This window comes from Glycine soja, chromosome 11, assembly GCF_004193775.1.
Source record: "Glycine soja cultivar W05 chromosome 11, ASM419377v2, whole genome shotgun sequence".
Taxonomy (NCBI): Eukaryota; Viridiplantae; Streptophyta; class Magnoliopsida; order Fabales; family Fabaceae; genus Glycine; species Glycine soja.
Genome location: NC_041012.1, coordinates 464,566 through 490,066, shown reverse-complemented (window position 1 = coordinate 490,066; position 25,501 = coordinate 464,566). Strand labels below are relative to the sequence as shown.

The 25,501-nt window shown below is 33.8% G+C and overlaps 3 protein-coding genes and 1 long non-coding RNA gene across 12 annotated transcripts; 3 read left to right on the top strand and 1 right to left on the bottom strand.

Annotated features, from left to right (window-relative positions):
• Window positions 1-3,654: 3,654 nt before the first annotated feature.
• LOC114377613 (protein NETWORKED 1A-like) lies at window positions 3,655-14,213 on the top strand. Of its 5 annotated transcripts, none has more exons than XR_003659123.1 (7): window positions 3,655-4,355; window positions 4,902-4,974; window positions 5,104-5,359; window positions 6,960-10,918; window positions 11,045-12,222; window positions 12,845-13,233; window positions 13,355-14,213. XR_003659123.1 is itself a non-coding variant. In XM_028336217.1 (6 exons), exons 3-5 carry the CDS (start codon window positions 5,260-5,262, stop codon window positions 12,206-12,208), a joined length of 5,223 nt encoding a protein of 1,740 aa, XP_028192018.1. In that variant the 5' UTR covers window positions 3,655-4,355; window positions 4,902-4,974; window positions 5,104-5,259; the 3' UTR covers window positions 12,209-12,222; window positions 12,978-14,213. The 5 variants fall into 5 exon arrangements, 3 of the variants coding, with proteins under 3 accessions (XP_028192018.1, XP_028192017.1, XP_028192016.1); XR_003659124.1 differs by having other exon boundaries at window positions 13,346-14,213; XM_028336217.1 differs by having other exon boundaries at window positions 12,978-14,213.
• Window positions 14,214-14,733: 520 nt separating this feature from the next.
• LOC114377614 (40S ribosomal protein S3a-like) lies at window positions 14,734-17,002 on the bottom strand. Its single transcript, XM_028336218.1, has 6 exons — window positions 16,851-17,002; window positions 16,664-16,769; window positions 16,124-16,261; window positions 15,860-16,045; window positions 15,299-15,499; window positions 14,734-15,019 (listed from the first exon to the last, which is right to left on the bottom strand). Exons 1-6 carry the CDS (start codon window positions 16,907-16,909, stop codon window positions 14,924-14,926), a joined length of 786 nt encoding a protein of 261 aa, XP_028192019.1. The 5' UTR covers window positions 16,910-17,002; the 3' UTR covers window positions 14,734-14,923.
• A 1,245-nt stretch (window positions 17,003-18,247) lies between these two features.
• LOC114375365 lies at window positions 18,248-20,215 on the top strand. Of its 4 annotated transcripts, none has more exons than XR_003658757.1 (4): window positions 18,248-18,504; window positions 18,626-19,162; window positions 19,270-19,359; window positions 19,492-20,215. It is a non-coding gene; the product is annotated as an uncharacterized LOC114375365 (long non-coding RNA). The 4 variants fall into 4 exon arrangements; XR_003658756.1 differs by having other exon boundaries at window positions 18,248-19,162; window positions 19,492-19,584; window positions 19,668-20,215; XR_003658755.1 differs by having other exon boundaries at window positions 18,248-19,162; window positions 19,492-19,824; window positions 19,923-20,215.
• Window positions 20,216-22,584: 2,369 nt separating this feature from the next.
• Window positions 22,585-25,178, top strand: LOC114377013 (FCS-Like Zinc finger 8-like). Of its 2 annotated transcripts, XM_028335377.1 has the most exons (3): window positions 22,585-23,222; window positions 23,360-24,123; window positions 24,467-25,178. In XM_028335377.1, the coding sequence occupies exons 2-3, from the start codon at window positions 23,432-23,434 to the stop codon at window positions 24,552-24,554; spliced, it is 780 nt and encodes a 259-aa protein (XP_028191178.1). In that variant the 5' UTR covers window positions 22,585-23,222; window positions 23,360-23,431; the 3' UTR covers window positions 24,555-25,178. The 2 variants fall into 2 exon arrangements, with proteins under 2 accessions (XP_028191178.1, XP_028191179.1); XM_028335378.1 differs by lacking the exon at window positions 22,585-23,222 and having other exon boundaries at window positions 23,232-24,123.
• Window positions 25,179-25,501: the final 323 nt, after the last annotated feature.

Sequence of the window (25,501 nt, the reverse complement as noted above, 5' to 3'; positions counted from 1 at the left end):
AACGTTTAACCCTTCATAGAATACAAAGATGAATAATGCATGATAAAAGTAGAAAAGATAATAGAATAGAAAACACTTTTGCATTGATAAAGAGTGAATATATTATACATCGTTTGACTTTTAGGCCCTAATTAGGGGTTTACCCATGGTCATTGAGGGTTTTACAATGGATGGGGTATAAGAACTGGAGGGATGAAATAAAATAAATGAAACCCGTATTATAGGGGGGTTCTATAGTGTGTCTCCTTCTTGACTTGATTCTTTTTTTATGGTTGTTGAATGAACTTGGACCTAAGTTAAAAATCTTTCTTCCTGATATTTTGGATATTTTCTCGATTTTTTTTTCTTGTTTAATCTCTCCTTTTTATATCTGCAAGTCGTAAATAAAAAAATAACCGTTATAATATATATATATATATATATATATATATATACACACACTGATTTTCCCACAATACATCCCGTGAATAGTAGTCGATGATTTGATTGTGGGATGTCTAATATTCAGTAGGTAAATAGTCAATGACTGATATGCAACAAATAATAGTTAACGGACTCATATATATTGAAGACTATTAATCTAATGATTAATAGCAGACCTGTAATATTAGTGAAATCAAGTTAGGATCTCTGAAGTTTAGGTTAATAATTTAAGGGAACTAAATTGATCTTTGTGAATACATGTGACGGGATGAAAGACACTTTCCAAAAATATAAGAGAAGTGATTAATTAGTAGAAAAACAAAATTAGTAGAAAAACAACTACCATTTTTTGCACGTGGGATGGATAATTAGAAATGAAGGCCAAAATATAAGAAAATAACACAAATAGTTTTGGCTAACTTCCTATGATGACAGCATTTCAATCACGCAACTATATCAGAAAGTTCTTTACTCTTTAGAGTGCATTGAGACCCCATATTGAGAAATACTACTGTATAGTCACTTCCTGAAATCAATCGCCTAAAGAGAGTAATCGAATTAATTATTTCCAGTTTACATGAATGATTTGAGTTGCATTAATTTGAGACCAACAAACTATATTAACATAATTAATATAATGACAACAATAATATATGTTATCCAATTTCCAATGTAATTTATTGAATCAGTTAAATTCAACCGACAGAAAAGCAATTTGATCTATTTATATTAATATATGGAATATTCGAGTGACAAATTATTCCCTCTAAAAACTACAATCTCCCATAGTACTATATTAATATTCAACGATTTGAAGCGACATATTTGTTATGAATTTATTAAAATCTAACGATATGGTTAATTTTCGCAAGAACATATTACTACACTCGTTCACTACCATTTACATTACTCCATTAAGATGTATTTGTACTGTAAATGGCTATTGACAGCGACAAGTTCTTACTATAATACTAGGCATAAGATAATTTTCTCACATAATATTGTCAATTCGCAATGCATCACAATCTTAACTCATAAGTCAACCTATTTTTAATTTTGTGATTTTCGCCATTATCAAATCAAAGTATTCACTAATGGCAAGTTCGGCGTCACCATAAGTATAATTCCTTTTGGGTTTGCTGTTGTGAATCATTAATTATATGGTGGGACACCTTCTCTTCCTAACCAAAACACCTTGACTGTCATCATATGCATGTTTCATATTACTAGTAGACTCGAGAATCTTATGCTTAATAATATGCACGCTGAATTGTATTTTATCACATACTCTAAAATCATAATTATTTGTAATGTATATTTGAAAACAGGTATTATAATAGGATTTACAATCTTTAATGCATTGTATTCTACAAAAGACAAACTCTCCCAACTACCACAGCTTTTGACTTTACTTTAGCATCCCACTTTATTCCAATTATTGTCATTCTATTTGCACGGCAGGAAGAAAGAGATGTCAAGCAGAAAACCTCATAATTAAATTACAAACTTTATATTCCATACCCCCTTTCCTCCAATCCAATACCCTCCCCCTATATTGTCGGTCAAAAATAAAAAAAAGCCGGAAGCTACCAGTGATTTGTATTTGTTTGTAGGCTTAATTAAAATCTTGATATATATAATATAGGTTATTTTTAGATTACAGTCTAATATTTTATTTGTTTTAATCAAGTATTAAAAAAAATTCAATTTTATTCTACTACTTATCTGTCACATACAAATTAAAACAAATTTTACATATTTGATTTTACATTAAATACGAGAAAAAACAAATATTATTGTGACAACTTTAACAATATCTTGAAGATGCATTTTTTTTTTACAAAATCATGAAGATGCATTAAACATTAGATATAAATTATTATTTTTATATTTTAATCACTCTATCTAATAGATTTAACAATATATGTACCAATTTAAAGATATCACGTTTGCATCTCATTAGGAAATTCATTAAGAAAAACTAACTTTCAAAAGCTTAAACGAAATCAATTAAGTTTATAAATTTATAATATTTAAAATTAATTAATATTTTATCACTTTTAACAATTAAATAAATAATTTAAAAAGTCATATGATTTTTTTTAGAAAAAGTTTTTTTTTTTAATCTTAATCATTTGTTAACAAAAATGGTTGTAAATATTTAACTTCTTCATTGTCATATAAAAATGGTTTTATCATTAATTACATTCAACATACACACAGGATAAAAATCAAATTACTATATTTAATAACTCTCCATATTGAGTTTTAGTAATCAAATTATTAAATTTTTTATATTATCTTAACAATCATACCTACCAGATTTTAGGTGTCTAACCCCGCTATAAGGTGAGCAAGGGTTAAGTAAGTAACTTTAGTTTTTTTTTAAAGAAAGTAATTTCAGTTATTAATAAAAAATCAACTATTAATATTTTCAATACATTCATGATTTAATATGGATGTTAACATAATAACTACCACTGGTTTTCTCAATGATTAAGATTAATTATTTTATCCTCTAATGTGAGTTTTTATTTTAAGAATCTAATGTGTGTTATCCACTTTAAAATATATGAATTTAAATTTCAAATAAATGGAACATTTGTAATTAGGACATTTTATAGTCGATATTTACTTATATTTTAAATGTATCCTTTTTATTTAAAATTACTTTTATAAAAAAACACTTTTTTAAAAGTATTTCTTTAATTTTAAACAAACGGGACTAAATCTTATTATGAAATTGTAAGATTAAATCTCACAAAGCTGTGAATTTTGTATTTTTTTTAAAAAAATCACACGTCTTAGATTATGTGTTTATAGTTTTTTTAAGGGGTGTGTTTATAGTTGATTAAACTAGATTTATATTTTTCACTCATATAAAAATTACTTGTTTACTCTTTCTCTTTGAATATATATCTTGTTGATAGGAACAACAATAATCATGATTATAATAGTCATATAATAATTATCACAATAACAACGATAATCATCATAACAATAACAATAGTTATTATAATGATAATACTAATGATTTAATTTAATAAATGATATTAATAATTTTCATTATAATATATATATATAAAGAAGAGATTCGCTTAGTTCAAAAGAATTTCTTCCCATACTCATACTCCTTTGGAGTTTCTTCTGATCCTCCTCATAATTCATTTAATTAGATATAAAAGAAAAAAAAATCTTTCTAAAAATGAAATTCCTTGATTCCCGGGGATGATGAGGGAGAAACACGAGTGTGCAAAGGAATAGTCAAACTTGGGCACCGTTTTTCCTTCACACTTGAAACTAAGGACGGGTGAATAATGCAATGGAAGACAGACAGGCCACACAAACCTGAAGAATACGACCGTTTTATAATGTCTAATATCCCAAATTGATTATGGTGATTAGAACATAATCATGGTTTTGGATCCCATTAATGTTTGTTGAAATGGTGGACACTGCTTGCTATGCATTCGCACGCATCCTTTCCTTAGAGGATACTGTAACGTTAATTATTATAATAATCGCTCCCAAAACAAGATGATTATCTAAACCACAACACTCGATACTTTTCCGTGTTCTGTCTGTGTCCGTTGTCCTTTTTACAGTTGATGAGTCATATATACACACAGAGTCAGAGCCGACACGACACAATTCTATATTGCCAATACCCCACTTCAAAGTTTTCCATTTTGGTGTCTGAGATTGAGAAAAAAAATGGGGTAAAATGGAAGTTTTGCAGCTGCTGGGGATTCTGTTTACAGCATCAAAGCTGTTGATGAAGATCCCATTGTCAGATTTCATCGTTCTGGGCTGTGGTTGATCCCAATTGGTCCAAAGCACGATACTTTCTTTATGGTTTTCTGGACACCCTTTTGCTTGGTTTGATGGTATTTTGTTCCTTGAAGTTGTAGTTGATCAAGTTCGTTCACTTGGTAAGTACTTGATCTCATACAGGCTTTTGCTCATGATGACTAACTTTAGATGTGCCCTTTCTTTTCCGAGCCTATAACTTTTTTTCTCTATTTCTTCCCTTCTCCTTTAACTCCTCATGATCATGGATCAATTTGCATAGGATCCTACTACCAAATATATATATATATATATATATATATATATATATATATATATATATATATATATATATATATATATATATATATATTTCCTCTGCTCTTAACATTTTTGTCGGTCATTTGGTGAGTGCATTTTTTTCCGGTTCACCTTCAGGGTCTGTTGTTTGATCATAGAAATTGCTCTTGCTTGAGGGCAAATTTCTCCTATCCATTCATAATTAAAGCAAGATAGAAAATGTAACTTCTGTTTGTGCCTGGATTTCGGAACCTTATTTTGCATTTATAAATATTTATCTAGTACAATTCATCATGATGTAGAATTGGTGCTTCTACTACGCATTTGATATTTCATGCTAAGCTCTGGCCCCTCTTGCTAACTCTTTCTTGTTCCTTCCTTTGTGGCAGTCACCCATTGTCTGAACAGCTGAAACCTGAAGTTCCCAAAACTGATCAACTGGAGCTGTGTCCAATTTGGCAGGTAATAGAATAGAAAGAGTTTGCAACTTTCTTATACATTAAGTCATGGGAGTAAAGTTGGATTTCTCATGAATCTGGAGCAATTCTTATCAAATGTACTAATGTTAACATTTATTTGATTTGATGATAGGTAGTTAGGTACCAGACATGGTGAAACAGTCCTGAACAGTCTCAAATTAGAAAGATTCTGGTGGTGGAAATCTATGATCTTGTAGTGTTTGCCTAGATCCAATATCAAGCTTTAGCCAAATCAAAACTAGCTGTGTTGTTGTTCTTTGCTGTAGTCATGGCAACTTTGTCTCATTCCGAGTCCCGGCGCTCGTATTCTTGGTGGTGGGATAGCCACCTACCAAAGAATTCAAAATGGCTTCAGGAAAACCTTGCAGGTCTCTCTCTCCCTGTATTTATGTGTTTCTACAATTATGCTAGAGGAATCTGAATATATTGTTTGAACTTGTTACATTATCTGGTTAGCAACTTTGCGTTCTATTCCATAACAAGAAGACCAAAAAACAGAACCAGAGCTTATTTAGTTGAAATTAACTTTGCACATTAAGATCTACCAAGTGAATAACTTTCTAAAATCCGCAACAGATAGAAAGCCCTGGAAAATATCATTCAGGGAGCTTTCAGAGGAAGGAACAATTTGAGACCACAATAGAGGTCCATAAATTTTCTATACTACGCATGCTAACTTATTTATTTTTAATCCAAAATTCATCAGAATACATTCATACACTAATTCACTATAACAAAGTTTATAAAGATCATTATTCACATGGAAGTAGCAAGACAATAGCCTGTAGCATTTTTGGAATCAGATTTTGATGTCCATGTCTGGGAAAATAGGCTTGAGCTGCTCAAATGTTGTTAACAGTTTTCATGGTAAATCAATATTAATATCATATAAATGCGTGTGGCCCCGTATAGCCTACTCAAACAATTTTGTAAATGCTCAATAGTTTTTCTCTCACAAGCTTTAGGCTGCTTAGCATGACCCAATTTCATTACAGCATCCTTCGGCCGATCCTTTCGGATCTATACTTGGTTGGTAGTAACTTTTTTGGTGTTGAAATCAAATTTCCTCTTCCATTGTGTCATAAAATCATTATTATGTCTATTTATCATCATCAGGCTTCTAAAAGACAAAAGTCTGAGCCTTCAACTACCTAGCAGGAATGATATATACACTTTGCATTTTGCTGTTTGGATGCTAACATAATCATGAAATTGGAATTCATTACGTTTAAATTAATGATGGAGATAAAGGCTCAAACTTAATTGATAAATATGATTCTTAATTATTTTTCAGTTTTTTTTAAAAAAAATAAAAAAGGAAGTGGAACACCATATCAGCCAAATCAGATACGAGAATTTTTTTTTTTTTCTAACTCTCCCTTTTGTAAAATTGAAATAACAATATTTCGTATCGTTTCAAATATGAGGAAAAAAACTTCATATCCGCTAGTCTCAAATATATATAAATTTCAATTAATTTCACTTTATTAACGAAATCATTTCTTAAATATCTTTTATTTAATTGAGATTTTATTTTTATTTATTTTTAATATCAAGTTCTGATGCAGAATAGTTTTAAAAAAATATTTTAAATGAGATTGATATAATTAAATAATGGTAACCAACTTAGTTAGGATGAATTAGTTATTTATTTACTTACGAGATGGCATGAAATACTTTGTGAATCTAAGAATATAAATGTGAAGAAGACAGAGAACGGAAATGGCGTTTTGTACAAGATTTCCTTTTGTCGGGGTGCTTATTCTAAACACAAATGTTGAACCAATTTTACTTTTTATAGACTCGCTGGTCGACTGTGTGGCATTAGAAGTTATGTGATTATTTTTAAATAATAAATCCTGTTGTTATAATGCGTCAAAGATGCTATAACTATAATATACAAGTGCGAGTAATTAAGGAAATGAGGGTTGATTGATTCGTGTCCATGCTTCTGTTATGTTTATGCAGACATAGATACCAAAGTCAAAGCAATGATAAAGCTCATTGATGAGGAAGCAGATTCATTTGCAAGGAGGGCAGAAATGTACTATAAGAAGCGTCCGGAGCTCATGAAATTAGTGGAGGAGTTCTACCGAGCATACCGTGCTTTAGCTGAGAGATACGATCATGCAATGGGAGAGCTACGCCATGCCCACAAAACAATTGCAGAAGAACATTACATGCTGACCGATGATTCGTCGCCGTGTGTTGAATCACACACACCAGGAGTGCCTTGTCCGAATTATTGCGAGTCTGAGCATGCGGAGAAAGCAGATAGTGAAGTTCAAACCTTGAGGAAAGGCCTGGCCAAAATACAGTCTGACAAGGATGCTATCTTTCTTCAGTATCAGAAGAGTATGGACAAGTTATCCGAAATGGAAAGAGATCTCAATAAGGCACAAAAAGATGCTGGAGGCCTTGATGAAAGAGCGAGTAAAGCTGAAATTGAAACTAGAGTGTTGAAGGAAGCGCTGGCACAGCTAAAATCTGAGAAGGAAGCTGGTCAAGTTCAGTACAATCAGTGCCTAGAAAGTATTGCTAAACTGGAGACTATGTTATCTCTTGCCCAGCTGGATGCCAAGGAATTTGATGAGAAAACTTCTAAGGCTGAACTTGAAGCCAAAATTCTAAGGCAAGAACTAGGCCAGTTGGAAGCTCAGAAAGATGCTGGTTTTCTTAGATACAAGCAGTGTGTTGAAAATATTTCAGTTTTGGAGGCCAAGATAACCCTTGCTGAGGAGAATTCCAGGATGTTAAGTGAGCAACTTGAAAAAGCTGAACTGGAAGTTAAAGCACTGAGAAAAAATCTTGCTGAACTGAATGGAGAGAAAGAATCTTTAGCTGTCCTTTACCATCAATGCTTGGAGAAGATATCTAAAATGGAGAATGAAATTTTGCTTGCACAAGAAAATTCTGAAAAACTAAATAGAGAAATTGAGAAAGGGGCTGAAAAACTTAAGACTGCTGAAGAACATTGTGATATGTTGGAGAAATCAAATCAATCTCTTCGGCTAGAGGCTGAAAATCTGCTGCAGAGGATAGCTATGAAGGATCAAGCACTTTTAGAGAAGCATGCTGAGATAGAGAGGCTCCAGACTCTAATGCAGGAGGAGCATTCTCACTTTCTTGAAATTGAATCCACTCTACAGACTCTGCAGATGTTGTACTCTAAGTCACAACAGGAGCAAGGAAGTCTTGTAATGGAGCTTAAATATGGGCTTCAGTTGTTGAAGGATTTGGAGCTTCCGAAACAGGGTGTTTTTAAGGAAGAAATGCAAGAGAATGTGGAAGAAAACAGGACCCTGAATGAAATTACTTTCTCTTCCACTAGGTCACTGTTAAGAAGACAGCAAACGGAAATCTCTAAATTAAAGGAGATCAAAGAGAAACTGGAACGGGAGTTTGTTGTAAACTCTGAAGAAAGCAATGCCCTCCAGCAGGAAGCTCATCAAATAAAGAATGATATCCAGCACTTGAATAATAGATATCACGCTATGCTGGGACAACTACAGACTTTAGGCTTGGATCCTAAATGTTTTGCAGCATCTGTGAAAGATTTGCAAAATGAGAACTCAAATCTAAAGGAGGTCTGCAAGATGGAACGTAATGCGAAAGAAGCTCTTCGTGAAAAGTCAAAGGACATGGATGAACTTTTGATAGAGAATGAATTTATGGAATTTTCTCTCTCAAGATTAAATGATGAATTGGATGGATTAAGAGCAACAGTGAGGAAATTTCAAGAGTCCTGCCAAGTTCTCCAGGAAGAAAAATCTATGGCCGTTGATGAGAAATCAGCTCTATTTTCACAGTTACAAATAGTCACTGAAAGTATGCAGAAGCTATTGGAGAAGAATGCCTTGTTGGAGAAGTCCCTCTCTGATTCGAAGATTGAGCTGGAAGATTTGAAGGCTAAATCAACTGACTTGGAAGAATTCTGCAAGTTGCTAAATGATGAGAAGTACAATCTCCTAAGCGAAAGAAGCATCCTGGTATCTCAGTTGGAAAGTGTTGAGGCTAAACTAAGTAACCTGGAAAAGATGTTTACAAAATTAGAAGAAAAATATGCTGACTCGGAGAAGGACAAAGAAAGCACTGGCAACCAAGTAGAAGAGATCCGTGCTTCAATTTTGGTGCAAAAGCAAAAGCATGCAAATCATAAACACTTGAGCGAAGTCCGACTGACAAATTTGGAGAATCTTTTCCATGCACTACAGGAAGAACTGCGGTTGGGGAAGATTGAATTTGAAAAAGAAGTTGACAAAGCTGTAAATGCTCAGATGGAGATGTTCATTTTGCAAAGTTGTATAGAAGATCTGGAGCAGAAGAACTTGGCTTTGTTAACTGAATGTGAAAAGCATGTTGAGGCATCAAAATTTTCTTACAAAGTTATTTCTGAGTTGGAGACTGAAAACTTTATGCAACTGATGGAAGAAGAGTTTTTGTTACATGAAATTAGAAAGCTTAAAATGGCTATTCATCAAGTGTGTGGGGCTCTTCAGATTGATCCATATGGTGTGCACGACAAAGGAATCAAGCAAGAGGAAATGCCTATATTGCATATTTTGGACAACATTGAGGACTTGAAAAGTTCTTATGTGAAAAGCCAAGAAGAGAAGCAGCAGCTCCTTGTAGAGAATTCTGTCCTCCTAACTTCACTTGAGCAAAATCGATCTGAGAGAGAAAAAATGGAGTCAGAGAAAAAGATCATGGAGCAAGACTTCGAGAAAACGAGACAGAAGAATTCAATGTTGCAGAAAGCGAAGGTTGATCTTCTAGAGAAGAACAGGCAACTGAGGACTGAAGTGGCCAAAGGAGAAGAAAGAGACAATGCATCAAAGTCCAAATTGGCAGCCCTGCATGCAGAGTTGATAGATTTGCAGACAAAAAATCAAGTGTTTCAGGAAGAAAATAATATGATGCTTGAGGAGAAAAATTCACTGCTTAGGAGTGTTTTGGACCTCAAAGATGCAATGTCCGTGGCTGAAGATGAAAACAGTGTAATACTTCATAAGGTACTAGCTCTAAGCAACCTCAACTTGGTTTATGAGAGCTTTCTCACCCAGAAAGTCATCGAACAAGAAGCACTTTCTGAACATCTCAGCAGCAATCTTAGCCGTTTAAACGGTGACCTCAATCAGGAACTTGGTGTGTTAAGGAAGAAGTTTGAGGTGAAAGAAGAAGAGAATGTTTATCTGAATGAGGCTACTAAGAGGATGGATAAAGAGCTGCAGGAAATAAAAAATGCAAATTGCCGTTTAAGTCATCAAGTTGAAAATTCAGAGAATCTTCTCAAGAAGAAAGATATAGAGCTTCTAGAAACGGAGACTAGGCTGAAGGCTGCAGAGAAATTGAATGGGGAGTTTTGTAGATATATTGAGGAGATGAAGATGGATAAAAAAGAATCAAGATTGACCAGAGAAAACCTAGACAGGCAGATTCTTGAACTATCAGAAAATGGCATGAATCAGAAAAGAGAAATTGAACACCTTAATGAAGAAAATAGAAGCTTTCAGTCCGTGATGAGATCATTACTTCATGAAGTTGAGCAACACAAGGCTAGAGAACAAGCACTGAATACAGAGTTGCAGGACAAAACAAATGAATGCCAACATTGTGAGGCTGAGGCAGCTTCGTTCTATTTGGAGCTTCAGATTTCATCCATTAGTGAAGAACTGCTGAAAGGCAAGGTCACTGAGCTTACTGGAGTTTGCAAGAGACTTGATGATGAAAGTGCAGGGAAAGGCTTGGTGATTGAACAAATGATAGAAAGAATCGGTTTACTGGAAAAGGAAATTAGAGGACTGAAGGGGCAGCTATCTGCATACACTCCAACAATTACTTCTTTGAAAGAGGATTTTGCATCTCTAGAGCACACTTACTTTCTTTTGACCAATAAAACTTTTGCCGTAGGCAACATAGAACAGAAGGTATCATCTTGTTTCACCCAGATATTATGTACTTGTATTTGCTTCTTCCTCGTCTCTTGTCAAAACAGCTTATGCAGTTCACTTATATTTTCTATTTATCCATGTCTATCGCGAATGTTTTTCCAGGATGTAGTGACTGAGATTTGTCTCCAAGAAGCAAATAGCTATCGAAGTTTAAAAGGAAATGAAAGCACCTTAACACCAGATGGGGTTACAGATTTGCTGAGCATGCAGACAAGGATTAGAGCAGTTGAAAAGTTAATGATGGAAGAACTTGAAAGACATGTGGAGGAGGAAAGTTTGACCACAAATGTCAAAGCAGAAGCTGTTACAGAAATGACTGAGCATTCAAATTTGGAAGTTGGCACGTATCCAGAAATTGACGACAGAAAAGTGGTGATGAAAATTAAGAAAGACAACAGCAAACGTGGCAATAATGCATGGAGAACAAAATCTCAGAAAAGGTTGATAATGATAGACATTCCTCTTGATGACTACAAGGATGATCCAGACTCCAACAAGTATTGCAAGAGAGATCACACTAGGTGCAATGATCATATGCTTGAGCTATGTGAAACTGATCAGCATGATGTTACAGAAGAAAGTAAACATAATTCTGTTTCAATAGAGGATGTAATTACATGCCATGAGTCAGAAAGATGTCAAAATTACTCTTCAGAATTGGAGACAGAGAAGGAATTAGGGGTTGACAAGCTAGAGTTGTGGAAGACTCGAAAAGAGACGACAAGTGAAGATAGCAAGAGGAAAATTTTGGAGAGGCTTGCCTCCGATTCTCAGAAGCTTGCCATTCTTAAAATGACACTACAAGACTTGAAGAAGAAACCAGAGACACAGAAGAAAAGCAGCAAGGTAAATGAGATTGAGTATGAAACAGTGAAAAGGCATATAGAAGATGTTGAGGAAGCTGTCATGCAACAAATAGGCATATATGATCAACTGGCAAAGGATATTGAAGAGTGCACATCCTCATCTTCAGACACAAACACAATGCAGATGGAAAAGCAAGGAGGACACGGGCAAAGAAAAAAGCTAACAGAACAGGCTCGAAGAGGTTCTGAACAGATAGGAAGGTTGCAGTTTGAGGTGCAGAACATCCAGTATATTCTGCTCAAATTGGCTGATGTGAAGAACAACAAATGCAAAAACAAAAACACTAGACCAACAGGTGTGTTGCTGAAGGACTTTATTCGCATTGGAAGGAAAAATAACAGAAGGCGCCGTAAGGGATGTGCTTGTGGATGTTCAAGGCCTTCAACTAATGAGGACTAAGTCAGACACAGCATGTATGTTATGAGCACTTTCTTTGTTTGTGATGTTTCTATAACTAGCGTATCAATTGTTAACATAGCTAGTAAAATTGAAGGTTTGCCTAAGAAGAAATAAGAGATCATTCAGTTTAGGCTTATCTGATTATATCAACTTCTTTCACATCTGTATGTATGCTTTATCTTCCGAAAGAATTGTACTGAGTGACTTGTATGAAGAATTGCATTGTAATAGTCAATAAAACTCTCGGTGCAATAATTATTTTGCACCGTATAATTTCCTTCTTTTCAGAACGTGTATTGAGAATTTCCTTTCTTCTTGGTTTTAAGTTTCGTTAACTTATGCTATGTGTTAATAAAAGTGAGACGGTAAACACATGAATACTGAATCATTTGGTTAAGAGACATATACAGTCATCATCTGAATTGTTAGTCAAAATGACTTTCTTATCTCACATTTGGAAAGAAATTAGTTAATTTTTCTAAATTATTAAACTTGCTATTTTGTAGGCTTGACTATCTTTGCCACAATAATCATAATATTGTAATTTCTTTTCTCTTCAATCTTTTTTTTTTTAAAATAAAAAATATTAATTTTATAATTTTTTTTCTTCAAACCTTTTAAATCTTGATTGACTAGAAAGCATGGTCTAGTCATCTTCTTTGGGCGGCCTGAATAGTCAACGATGGCAGACTGCAGCCTGCCTTCCTTTCTTTCTGGCAACTATGGAGAAAGCGTTGATTTGGGTGAAATATGTCTTGGACTCCTTCAGGTTCAGACCTGGATGATCTCATGGTGTGGAGCAGTGATGAAAAGGGGGCCAGTTATTGTTCTTGGGATCCTTACAGCAGCAAAGATCCATCCAGAATGTAGCAAGCAAGTTTCTATGGTGCAGAGCAATATGCCTCAAGGAACAGATCCGCGGAAGGCTGCTTTCACTGAGTTGCCAAACTTGGAGAATGGAGAGGCTTGAAGCTCTTGTTGATGTCTTCAATGTTGGGTCTCAGAGAGGAGGGAATTCTCGGCAAGTATGGTCATCTTCTGATCCTCACCTTTCATTTCCTTAATTTGTTTTACCACTCAGATGTCATTTTATCATATCATGTTTAATTTGGAATGAATATTTAGATAATGCCAAAGATTTTTCAGGAAAATTTGTTTATGGTTACCCGGCAAGGTCATCTTCATTCCTCTTGTGTATAAGGAGCGTTTTTCGAGAAGGAAATGTCAATTTTAGCTTTGAAAGGGGCAGTCAAGATTAAGATTAATTTGATATATAAATTATATTATGAGTAGAAATTTACACACCCAAACTTCAGTATCTCAACTGAACAAATAAAAACTTCAATACCACAACCACTTCAGCAATGGAACCTCAAGTAGCAAATGCATCACTCAATTATCAATTAAAAATAAATAAAAATCCAATCTTGGGTGATACGAAATGATTATCAATTATCAATTTGAAAATTAAATATCCACTGGAAGCACGGCAAGAGGAAAATGGAAGCATGCGTCGTTTGGGTGGCTTGGCAGGGTATGGGTGAGTGAGAAAAGCCGCGCCGTCGCGGCACGGCAATAGCAGGTATAGTTCTGGTTACGAACACCGTCATCGTTGGACAAGCAAAAGAGAAGTGCGAGGAAGGGAAGAGGAAGAAAGTCGCACAGTGCTCCTGGTCCTGGATGCTACAATGAAGATTCTCGACGACGGCGGCGGCGGCGGCGCATAGACCCAGCATCTCCCGGATGCCAAGTCATCATCGACGGCGTTGTTGCTGCCGCAAATCTCTGGATGTAGCTTCGTGGCGTTGACACGGTCAAGGTTGAAGGTGGAGCGGAAGATAAAATCGTAGAAATTAGATTTTTTTTTCTTAGGGTAAAATAGACTTTTAACATATTAAAAAATAGGAAAACTAATGATTTACCAGTGGACCACGTATCTGAGAGTCCAGCTTAGAATTTGCCTGTAAAAACTGAAGTTACAAATTTAGCCTTTCTTAAAATTTCATTCATTTTTAGTCGCTGTCAAATTTCGGAAAAATAATATAATTCACTCTGAAGAGAAAGTCCTCTTTCTTATTTATTATTCAAAATTAGTCCTTTGGAATTAAAATTTTGCCCTTCTCATTTTTTGTACCCTTGTAGAAACTAATTTTGAGAATTAATAAATGTGATTATAATTAGATAAACTTAATGGAAAAAATCCGATAAACTTAGGGAGCGTTTGGTTGGAAAAATTTCCGGCTTAAATTTAAATTTAATATATCTGGAATTACCAAAATTTGGAACTTTTAAGATTAACTGGAATTATCAGATTTAAAATAGGACCACTTAATATTACAACAAATCTTAATCTTAACGTCAAAGCATTTCCAAAACCCTATAGTAATACAAGTGGAGTATATTTCAACAAAGTCATAAATAAATTCGCAATACGTTTATTATTATTATATTATTATACTTTGCCGAGCAAATTGGGTTTTCAATAGATTGCGCACGAATTCAGAGATGAGAAAATGCAACTAACAAGACAATAAGAAAATTTCTCGTCTTCATACCGTGTTTAGTTATTGGGTTGTACCAAAAAACCTTGACAAAACAAAAATCCAGATTTAGATTTGCAACAAATGTGTTTCTAAATATTAAAACAAAACTGAAAATTAATATTTGTAAGAGAAACAGGAATTCTAAAATAACAAAAATGCATTATGAGCCAGATCAAGCCCCAACTACTTCAGTGGCTTCCTCAGCCAATGTTTCATCGGCAGGTCTGTCCACCTTGGCACCAACATCTTCAGAGTAATCCCCATGAACCTACAAGGATCAAAAACCAAAGTATCATATACCACACCACTGAACCAGGTTTTAAACTGCGTGCTTGCACCCAAAAAAAATGGAAGAAAATTCTTGAAGAATTGCTTATATTCCAAATGATTCATTAATTGAACAATGGTCAACATATCACAGTACAACTCAATAAATTCCACATTGATTGACCCTTTCTATTCAGCTACAAAAATCAAGAACTCACTGTAACATTCATTAGACATAATAAACATAGGTATAAGAAAATTTGCAATAAAAAGGACATACCTCCATCAGTTTTCCAAGATCAAACTTTGGAGCTTTAAGGATCTTAACTTTACGAATGAACACATTCTGTAGAGGATAGATGCTAGATGTTGCCTTCTCAATCTCCTTTCCAATCATTTCGGGGATGAACTTGCGCACCAATTCTTTCAAATCACATGCTGTTGCTTGGTTGACCATTATCTCTCTCATCTTCCTGCGAATCTGAAAAAGATAAAGGTATGTTTTACACTATTAGATATGCAATATCCCCATCCAATAAAGAACAGAGAAAACAAGATAAAAAGAGACAGAAGCCATTTTCCATTTGTCAAGATCAATGCAAAATCCAGAAGATTGAGGACAATGTGGAGCAAAAGAAATAACAATTCTAAGAGTATACAAATAACAAATGTTGATATAACTTAGTCTACATCCTTTATATTTCTGTTAATTCAATAAAAAGAAACACAATAAAAAAAACAGGTTCAAATTACCATAAGAATGTTGGAACATATCCCAGTCCCAGTATATTTGAAAGAATAGATTGAAAACAAATCAATAAGAATGTTGCAGTAACTATACCTGTCTGATTTGGCTCGATTGTGCATAACAGGTCCTCTTCACCTGGTTACTACGCCTCTTAGTAAAGCCAATGCAGAACATCCTCAATGTATAATTATCAGTGGTCTTAACATCCACATGAGCTTCAATTAAAGTTTGCCATTTTCGCACCAAAGACCTCAACTTGTCAGTTGTGAAATCCATTCCCTAGGAAGATACAATCTTAATAAGATTAAAACACTGAGTCAATAACAGTGATCAAAATAAGCCCAGCCACCATCATACCCAGAAGTTTGTCAGAACATTCTTCCCTTGAACGTCCTCAGCTCTCAAACGAATCTTCTTGAAGGAGTGGTCTTCATCCCCTTGGAGATCAGCCAATGAGACCTCAAAAACCCGATGTTTGAGTCCTTCGGATGCAATCTGTTGTTTAAAATAGCCATCGCATTACCATCTATATATGCCCAAACTAAGCTCAGCAATTTAAATTGCATGTACACCGAATCACCAGTAGCAAGTAAAGTAATATAAATAAAGAACGCATTCAAAACACTGCACTCCAGAATGAACAATGTATATAAAAAAAGTGCAACATAGCCCAACAATTAACCTACAATACTAGAAGAAAATAATCAACTAGACAAAAAAACTAAAACGATGTTGTCGAGATACAGAATCCGCACACAAAATTCTACTACATGTTTTGGTGAATAGATACAGATCCAACCCAACAACCATTCAATCATACGCCTAACTCCATATATAAAAATGAAATTATCGAGCTATATAGAAAGGATTTTGAAATAAGAGAAGAAAAATAAAAACCTTGGTTCCCTGGGTACGAGAGACGAGGGTTTTGCCAATATTCTTGACCTGGAAGAGGGAAGGGGCCTTGATATCGTACCAGTCTTTCTTGGCAAAGGGATCAGCGCTGTGGAATCACGGAAGAAGAAGAAAGAAATCAGAGTTTAAAGGAGAGAATAAAAGAGTGAAGAAGGGAATGGGCACTAACGCTTTCTTCTTGCCACCCTTCTTTCCCTTGGAAATCCTCTTATTCTTTCCGACAGCCATAGCTCTTCAAGGTCGCTCTGCTCTGTTTCAAGCTGCGGCTGTAACTCCAAAACCTACCTGTCTTACACCTCCTCTTTATATTTAAAACCCTACTTGTGCTTGGGCTTCCTCTTGGGCTTTGTTTTATTGAAATAATAAGGTGATTGATATTTTCATTCTCTTTTTCTTCTAAGTACACTCCCTTTTCTTTTTCTAAAATCAAATTAATTAAATACTTTTTTTTCTTCCTTGCACACTCCCCTTTGTAGCTTGACAACACACTCTCTTTTTTATAGCAACAGCATATTCTTTTTTCTTTCCTTACACTTCCTCCTCTTTTATATAAAATGTTTTATATATTAGATAAATTATGTCACATTATTTTATATAAAAATATAAAACAATGGGATTACAATTCTTGTCTACAAATCATACATGTAACAATAAAAAAATAATATTAAATCTAATATATATATATATATATATAGATACATATGCGTTATAAATAATTTAAAAATAAAGGATTTAATTAATTTTCTAAGTAACATAACAGATGTTCGTTATTTGAAGGAAAAAGAAGAAGAAGAAAAATCTTATTTTGTTGTCTATCCTAGCAAATTTTTTGGAACAGATTCATTGACTTTGGTGGCTTTCCATTGTTTTGAACTATTAGATTATAATGGTCTATATTTTACCACTTGTTTTAAAAGATATTTTTAATTTAATTATTAATTTAGTTGTTTATTTTTTTATACTTTAAAACCATAGAAAAATATATTGAACATATAGATTAACTGATACAGATTCATTTCGCTTTAACCGGTAGTAGCTGTTAAACTGCTAGGAATTTCTTTTACAGTAGAAAAATTGGGATAATTCAAGAATTTATTTTTTATAATTTTACATTGTCAATGTTTTTTTCACAACATATAACAATCTAAGTAATACTTGAGACAACGGGTTAAAATAAAACAACTTTGTAGCTGTTAATTTACACGTTTAACAATATTTTTATAATAAATTTAAAATATAAAAAGTAAATGAGTACTTATATTAAAAATATTTTTTAAAACAAGTGAGAAAACTGAACCATTAAAGAAATCTATGGTACAAAACCAGAGAAAATGACCAAATTCACCACATCCAAAGTGAGTGAATCCGTGTCCCAAATTTTCATATATTGAGGTGATTTTGGGCGTTGGGTAAAATTAAATTAGGCGTTGATAATGGGAATCAAGCATACTACATAAGCAGTCAAACTCAACCGTACGTGGGCAGTAACTAGTAGAGTAGTTTCTATAGGAGTATTTTACAGGTACATGGACCAATATTCATTCGACACCTAACCTAACTAGTGCTTCTCTCATGACTCAACTTTTTGGGTTGCCCTTTTTCCTTCCTTAACGTCCCATCATGTCATCAATTACCCACGTTGTCTTCTCTTCTTTATCTTCCTCCACCATCAGAATTACTATGTTATTATGTGAATGTGCAAATCATTTAATCTGAACACATATCAGTATTATTAGGGCATGCTCGATCAACTCAACAAGCTTTGGGAGATTGACAGAAGAAAGGGAGCACATGCTGCAATTATATCAACACATACCTTTGCCGTGCGTGCTCTCTTTTCTTCCTGTCAATCTCGAATCATTTGTTTTCTCTTTATTTCCCTTCTAACTTTTTTTCCTTTCCCTTTGTCCTCGTTAAATTTCTCGACTCCCCGTGTAACTGCAGATCGAGTGAGCTTATATATTGTATCCTCTTTATGAATTCTACACTAGTTTTTCTGCTTCCTGTTTCTGTGCCAGCATTGATTAACTTGCTCTTACTAATTGTATGAATATGAATAAGAATCGTGTCAGTACTCTTTGGTTTAAACACCTAACCTAATATATAGGAAAAAAAAAAAAAGAGAAAGGGAGGATGAGATAGATCTATGCGATAAAAAACAAAGACTGATAAATATGAGTGTAAAAACTGAGATACAAAATAATCATAATCGTTATTGTATATTAGTAGCTAGATTTCTCTTTTCACTTCATTTTGTTTGAGAAAAAAGTGAAAGATATGAATAAACTCATCAATTACAAAGATAAAACAACTCATCATCATGTAAAAACATAGTTGAATTTTTCTTCTGATTATTTTTATTTTTATTTTGTTATCTGTACATTTTTCCTTCTCTGGATCTCTCGGAGTGAATGAAGAGTTTCTGAAAGCAAGGATCATTGTTCATGTAGCCCTAAAATGGAACATGGCAGATAACTATAGGTTCTTGGCGTTTTCCTTTGATTACTTCAAATAATTTCCTTATAACATTTTACTTGTGTGCATAATATTTTTATAACTAATATTGCCTTTTTACTTTATGTTTGTAGCTTCTCCTGGTGACTTAGAAGTTTTGATATGGTTTTCTCCATTCTGAAATAAAACAGAATTAGTTGCCTAAACGGAGTTCCTTACAAAAGGTACTTTTGATCATGCGTATACTTAACTGCAGTAGAAAAAAAAAGAAAAAAAGATCATGCGTATAGTTGCTCAATTTCATCATTCAAACCCTTGTTTCGTTTTGCTCTTCTGTTGTCTGCCATTTCTTACAGGTGCCTTCAAATTTGGTACTATTCCTTATCCCAGCTGGCTAGTGTTTTCCAGATTTGACCTTTCTGCTGAGTTTACCTATTTATTAACATGAGGTAAGTAAGTCTTCTATAAGTACTTTTCCCACTAGAAATATATATACATAATTACATATGTTATCTATCCATTAACTTGGAAGGAAATCGTGATGGTGATAGAAGGCAACATGTTATTTTATTGATATATCATTACAACGCGCTTGTGGACAATGAGATCATAAAAATCATCAGGTTGGTGAATATATGGGTTGTATGAAGTCTGCAAAAATGAGACCATAATCTGTCAACAAATGACAGGTAACATTCTTAATTTTGTGTGTGTAATCATGTATACTTTTTTTGTAATTCTAAAATGGAGGCTGCCCTTCAGTTCTCAAATAATTTACTTATAACAGCTAACTATAATCAGAAGGTCTCACTCTCAAGTTGACAAATGGATCATAGGACTAAACTTAGTATAACTCAGAAAACTTCATCATCATCTTCAAAGCAACTCTACGTCAATGAATATACCATTTGGAATCAATTCCTTCAGTTATGAATACAACTCGGGTGATGAAGAGTAGTTATCAAGTTGAAGCAAGCTTTCAACCAAGGTCAAATGTCAAAGAGGAATACTAAATATCAACACTTTTGTTTTTATTACAATGATACTGAAATATAATCACTCTTCCTTCGTTGAGCTCAAGATAATAACTTTCCTTCTTTTTAGTCAATATATCCACTCTGATAAAATCGAACGTGATAAGAGATTTGTTTATTCTACCGATATGAATTGTGTTTACAATTTATCATCATAATTAGTTATTGACTTTGATAAATTTTAACAATATTATGATAGAAATAATAATATAGAATTTTTTTTATCAAAAGAATTAATTACGAAAGTTTATACACACTCACACATTTGCTCAAAATTGTGAGCGAGACTGGCCTTCATTGTTATTGGATCAACATGTTAGCTAGAGACCATGCCTTTTGGTCCAGAACCAATAGAAATTGTAATTTTAGGTTAAATTATAATTTTTCTTGATTTTGATTTTCTTATTTTATATTTTTTTTTTCAATTGAACCTTAGACTTAATATATTCATTTACTAAAAATTAAAATTAAAATATGTTTGTGATTTTTAATAAATATCTGAATTTTATATTTACTTTCTAATAAAATTTTTTTCATTTATGTTTTCTAATAAAACAAAAATTTTATTTTTAATCTTTCAAATATTTGTAGTTCCTATAAATTAGATTTTTTTTCTCCCTAATAAAATCATTTGTTATTAGTTCCTTAACCGGGTAAAGTCCGCGCCCGCCCTCCGCCCTCCTTTGTTGACTCCAATCCAAATGGGAACAATGAATTCGGGACAATGACATCTTTCATAATTCATAGTTTGAGTACATTTTAGCTAGCTAGTCTAAGGACTGCGTATACATGCACAACAAGCAATAATATCAATCCTATTGCATGAACTATTGGTATTGTTGGTGAAAAAAAAAATTATATATAACATTTTGAAGGGCTGACTTATTTCATAAATTGCACAGATGAATCTGATGTTTCATTCTAATGTCCATTTTGTATCGCTAAATTAATTATGGATCAGTCAGGAAGCTTTGGCCTATATAGAGAAGGTTGCTATTCCTCACCCATGGAGTCAATCTAAATGTGTGGATGACTGCTCCATAGGATACGTTTCCGTGAAGCCGGAATGCGGTGATTATCGGTGTAAGCACATGTTAGCTATGCAGTGTCTGCGGAATAGTTACGGAGGCTTTGAGGAGGGCAATACTAATTGTCTTCAAAAAATTTCCTTAATTATCTTCAGCTTCTTGGCCACAGATAAGATTAAGTAACTCATGACTCATCGTTATCATTATCTTTTTTGCAAAGTACTAGTCGCTTAATAATAAACTATGAAGCCTGCAATGTAAGCCCATCCAGTTAGATCAGAGGGTAGGATTTTTGGTAAAATAGAATTCTAGATATCTTGACTACCTTTTGAGCCTATATGCTCATTCAAAAATGCCTCTTCTTCCTGATTAAACTACTCAATTATGTAATGAATTTGTCGTCTTAGAGTCAGTAGATTTATTTCGATTGTTTTTTCAAAACAATATATAATATAAATTTATATTTGTTTAAAATAAAATGTAATAGGAATTTTGTTTTTAACAGGTTATGTATATCAATTCTTTTGAAGAAAAATAATTAAAACAAAAGGCACTATTTCATTTGTGAATGCGCAATATCATTTTGATTTCCAAGGCTATTACGTTTAAGCTGGTGCATTGGGTAGACAAAATCATGTATTAAATCAATCAAAGCAATATATATATATATATATATATATATATTAAGTGTTGATAAAATATGAGCATGTCTGACTTACAAAAGATGCAACTGAGTCCATCACTATTTAAATGATATTCCCTCCGTCACAAACTAAATACTACTACTTTTTACATAAATTTGGATTCTTATTTTATATAATAAAAAATCTAAATGTTAAATAGAATTTATATTATAAAACTAATTTTAAAGTTATTATATTTTCATGATTAAGAATATATTTAAATGTTGTGAAAATTAGTTAAGCACATTATTACATGTGGATGTATGATGTGTATGCCTTTGATCCAATGACGCGAAGAGGTAGCCGATGGAAGCTTCCTCTCATATAACGCCACCTTAATTCCTTTTTGCTGGTAATTTTATGGGACACTCACACAAAAGCCAAAGAGAGTTAATTGCAAACTGCCATTGTTGAGAGCAAAGTCAATGTTTTTTTAAATGAAAACCACTGATTCTCATGCATACGCGTCTTCACAATAACCCACCAAACCGCTTTCTGTTTTTCCCTCACTGCGCTGCTATCTATGGGCCAATTTTTCAGGGTTTCATGATGGCTGACCCAAGTAGTGGGCAAATAAAGAGCAACCAGGTAAAGATTAGATAACCCCACTAAGAGTACTCACAAAAAGGTTAATAAATAAAGGGTGAATACTACTACTACTGAATTAGGAGAGAGAGAGAGAGAAAGAAAAAATACATAAAAAGGGACTTCTCACTTCATTCATCATTTATCATCGTTACTTGTTTTCTCTTTCTTATTATTATCATTTGGCCTTTTCCGTTTTGGTGGTGAAATGCGAATTTAGGGACCAGTTTTGGTTTTACTCTCGTGTGTCTTGGTGAGTTTGTGATATGTTTGGGAAATAATGGCGCACACGCAAAGAAATTGAAAGGTAGCCAAAATACAAACGACCCTCCTTTGTTTGATGCATGCACGTCTGGTCCCTTGATCATGACTACTGAGACTCTCTTTGCATGTCGTTTTTCAGACCCCTTTTGATTCTATTCTCTCTAACAGGGCGACAAAGCCGGGGAAAAAGTGACCATTCCCATATTCAGTTTTTCTCTCTTTTCTTTTTTTTTTCCTTTCTTCTCCAAATTTCTCACTGGTTTATGAATGGAGGTCACGGAGGTATAACCAACAACAATAGAGAGAGGGGTTTCATGGAAACTTGTTCCCAGTTTATGGTCTCTGACTCTGCACATAAAAGTTAATTTATTGACTGCAGTTTTGCACATGTCTCGTACACTGTAGTAGTAGTACAACACCGCAGATAAGCATAGAATTGGTTTAATTTGAATTTTGATGTTGTCTACTCGAAGTTATGGCACTGTCCCTTCAGGTGATTCCTATAATCTTTCACTCGTACACACACTCACACTTGTATAAGTGTAACTGTGTAACCAAAAATGTTGTATTTTTTTTTATTTTTTTCTGTGAGGATGGTAGTATTTCACTATTTTGACTATTTTCATGTAGAATAAAAATGAACCATGGTGATAAAGAGATCCATGCAAAGCATCTTCTAGTGACTGACAAGCTCTGATTCTGATGGCATTTTCTAGTTCCTCACCATCTATACCAGAAAAATACAAGAAACTCGTATCATCTTTCTTCAGTTCTCCAAAGCTATTCGCCAATTTCACATCGAAAGTGTTGTGTGAAACTGAGGCTATGATGAGTCCAACCTCCATACTTGACACCAAGCCCTTCTCTGGCTTGAAGAACCCTTTTTGGTCAGAAACAAACAGCCCCAGAACTCCAGTTGGTGAACACAAGCGTTATTGGGATAAGTTGGATTCAAAGGGGCTTGTTGATGCTCTTGGTGAAATAACATCAAAGTCACAAAGCAGAATGATTCTGTTTGGATCCCAGCTCAAGATTCAGAACCATCCTCCCCTGGCCCATTCAACACTTTCTCCATCTCTATCTCCTAAATCTGCGTTTGGGTGTGCCAATTCAGCTCTTGAAACCTCCAAATCTCCGAGAGTTTTCTCTGCTAGTGAAATGGAGCTTTCAGAGGACTACACTCGAGTGATTTCCCACGGGCCTAACCCTAGAACTACTCACATATTTGATAACTGCATCATTGAGAGTCGCTGTTTTGATGTTGGATGCTCTTCTTCTCCCTTGGAAAATGTGTTTCTTCCTCCTCACATCAGCTACCCCTCCGAGACCTTCATGAGCTTCTGTTTTTACTGCAACAAAAATCTTGGGCAGGATATGGACATCTACATGTACAGGTAATTGCTTTTTTCTGTATCCATCCCCATAAACACCATTGCTATTAATCAATGGAAATATTATAGGCACGAATGCATGTCAAGCTCATGAAAATTTGACCTGTTTCTGGAATACAGATTTTAATCTCTGCATGAAATTTGATAGCATACCTGTATCATATTGTTGATCACTTGATGGACAAAGTTTCAAATTTGATATCTTTTTCGCCTATTAACTGATGACAAAATATTGTATTTTGCCTGCGTGATTGTTTTAGGATAAAAAGACTGATTATGAATGAAATTAAGTGAAAACATATTGGGTGATTAATCTAAATAGCTTATGAGTATGATTATAATTCAGGGGAGAGAGGGCATTTTGCAGCCGTGAATGCCGTGACCAGGGAATGATGTTGGAGGAAGGTGGAGATATGCATATGGGACATAGTTGAGTTCCTTTCCCGATGCTTTGCTTCAAAGAGCTTATATATAGTAACTGTTTCACTTTTATTAGTTGCCTTGCCTTGATTCATTTTTGGGACATAAAAGTGGTCCTTCCCTTGAAGATCCTGGATCACTGTACCTGGTTTTGTTCTTTCTCTTTCTCGGTGGTAGTCCTGTAGAAGGTGAAAAAGATTGAAAATGGAGAGAAGATTTTTGTAGAAACGATGAATTAGGAGCATGCTATTTGGTTTTGCATTGCTCTTAAAGCAATTCACAGTGATAATACTATGATTACCCACGTAGGACCAATCGCATCATGTCAACTAGATTTTTTGAGGATCTGTGATTAGTGTGGGAACAGTTTTCTGACTGCATTTGAGGAATGATTCTGTGCAAATTTCGAAATGGAGAAATGGAAGAGGCCAATTTGTGGTTTATCTTGACAAAAGAAGAAGATAGTGACAATTAACGTCGTACCTTTATTTGGTTGATTGGTAGTTATTGTAGTGAAGCACATCTTTGTCCTTATGGCTGCTACCAATAAATTTCACAACCCTTGTTCTTCATGTGGTAAATTTTATATTTTTTTATATCTTTTTCTTTTCCGTCAAATTATTGATCTCATTTATCAATTTCTCCCGTTTTCTTTCTTATCTCTCATTCATCCAAAAAATATAAGGGTGTGACATAAATAAAGAAATTGCTTACAAGTACTAAAGGAACTCTGTATCAAAATTACCTAGTTAAATCATGGATCACCCATATTTTTATCAATTTTTTTCCTTTGTTTTTTTTTCCTTTTTCCTTTTAATTTTAACCAATAAAAAAGAAGTAATGAGTTTGATAGTTAACTTCAAAATTTCTTCCTCCTAATGTATAGTATTACTTAATAAATGTTATGTTTTAGTTCTCTAATTTATTTTTTAAATTTAATTTGATCTTTTAATTTTTTTAA

Coding starts and splice junctions, on each gene's coding strand:
- LOC114377613 (XM_028336217.1), top strand. CDS start 5,260: ATGGCAACTTTGTCTCATTCCGAGTCCCGGCGCTCGTATTCTTGGTGG. Junction 5,360..6,959: donor GCTTCAGGAAAACCTTGCAG/GTCTCTCTCTCC, acceptor ATGTTTATGCAG/ACATAGATACCAAAGTCAAA. Junction 10,919..11,044: donor TAGGCAACATAGAACAGAAG/GTATCATCTTGT, acceptor ATGTTTTTCCAG/GATGTAGTGACTGAGATTTG.
- LOC114377614 (XM_028336218.1), bottom strand. CDS start 16,909: ATGGCTGTCGGAAAGAATAAGAGGATTTCCAAGGGAAAGAAGGGTGGC. Junction 16,046..16,123: donor ATGTTCTGACAAACTTCTGG/GTATGATGGTGG, acceptor GTATCTTCCTAG/GGAATGGATTTCACAACTGA. Junction 15,500..15,859: donor AATCGAGCCAAATCAGACAG/GTATAGTTACTG, acceptor TATCTTTTTCAG/ATTCGCAGGAAGATGAGAGA.
- LOC114377013 (XM_028335377.1), top strand. CDS start 23,432: ATGGCATTTTCTAGTTCCTCACCATCTATACCAGAAAAATACAAGAAA. Junction 24,124..24,466: donor ATGGACATCTACATGTACAG/GTAATTGCTTTT, acceptor ATTATAATTCAG/GGGAGAGAGGGCATTTTGCA.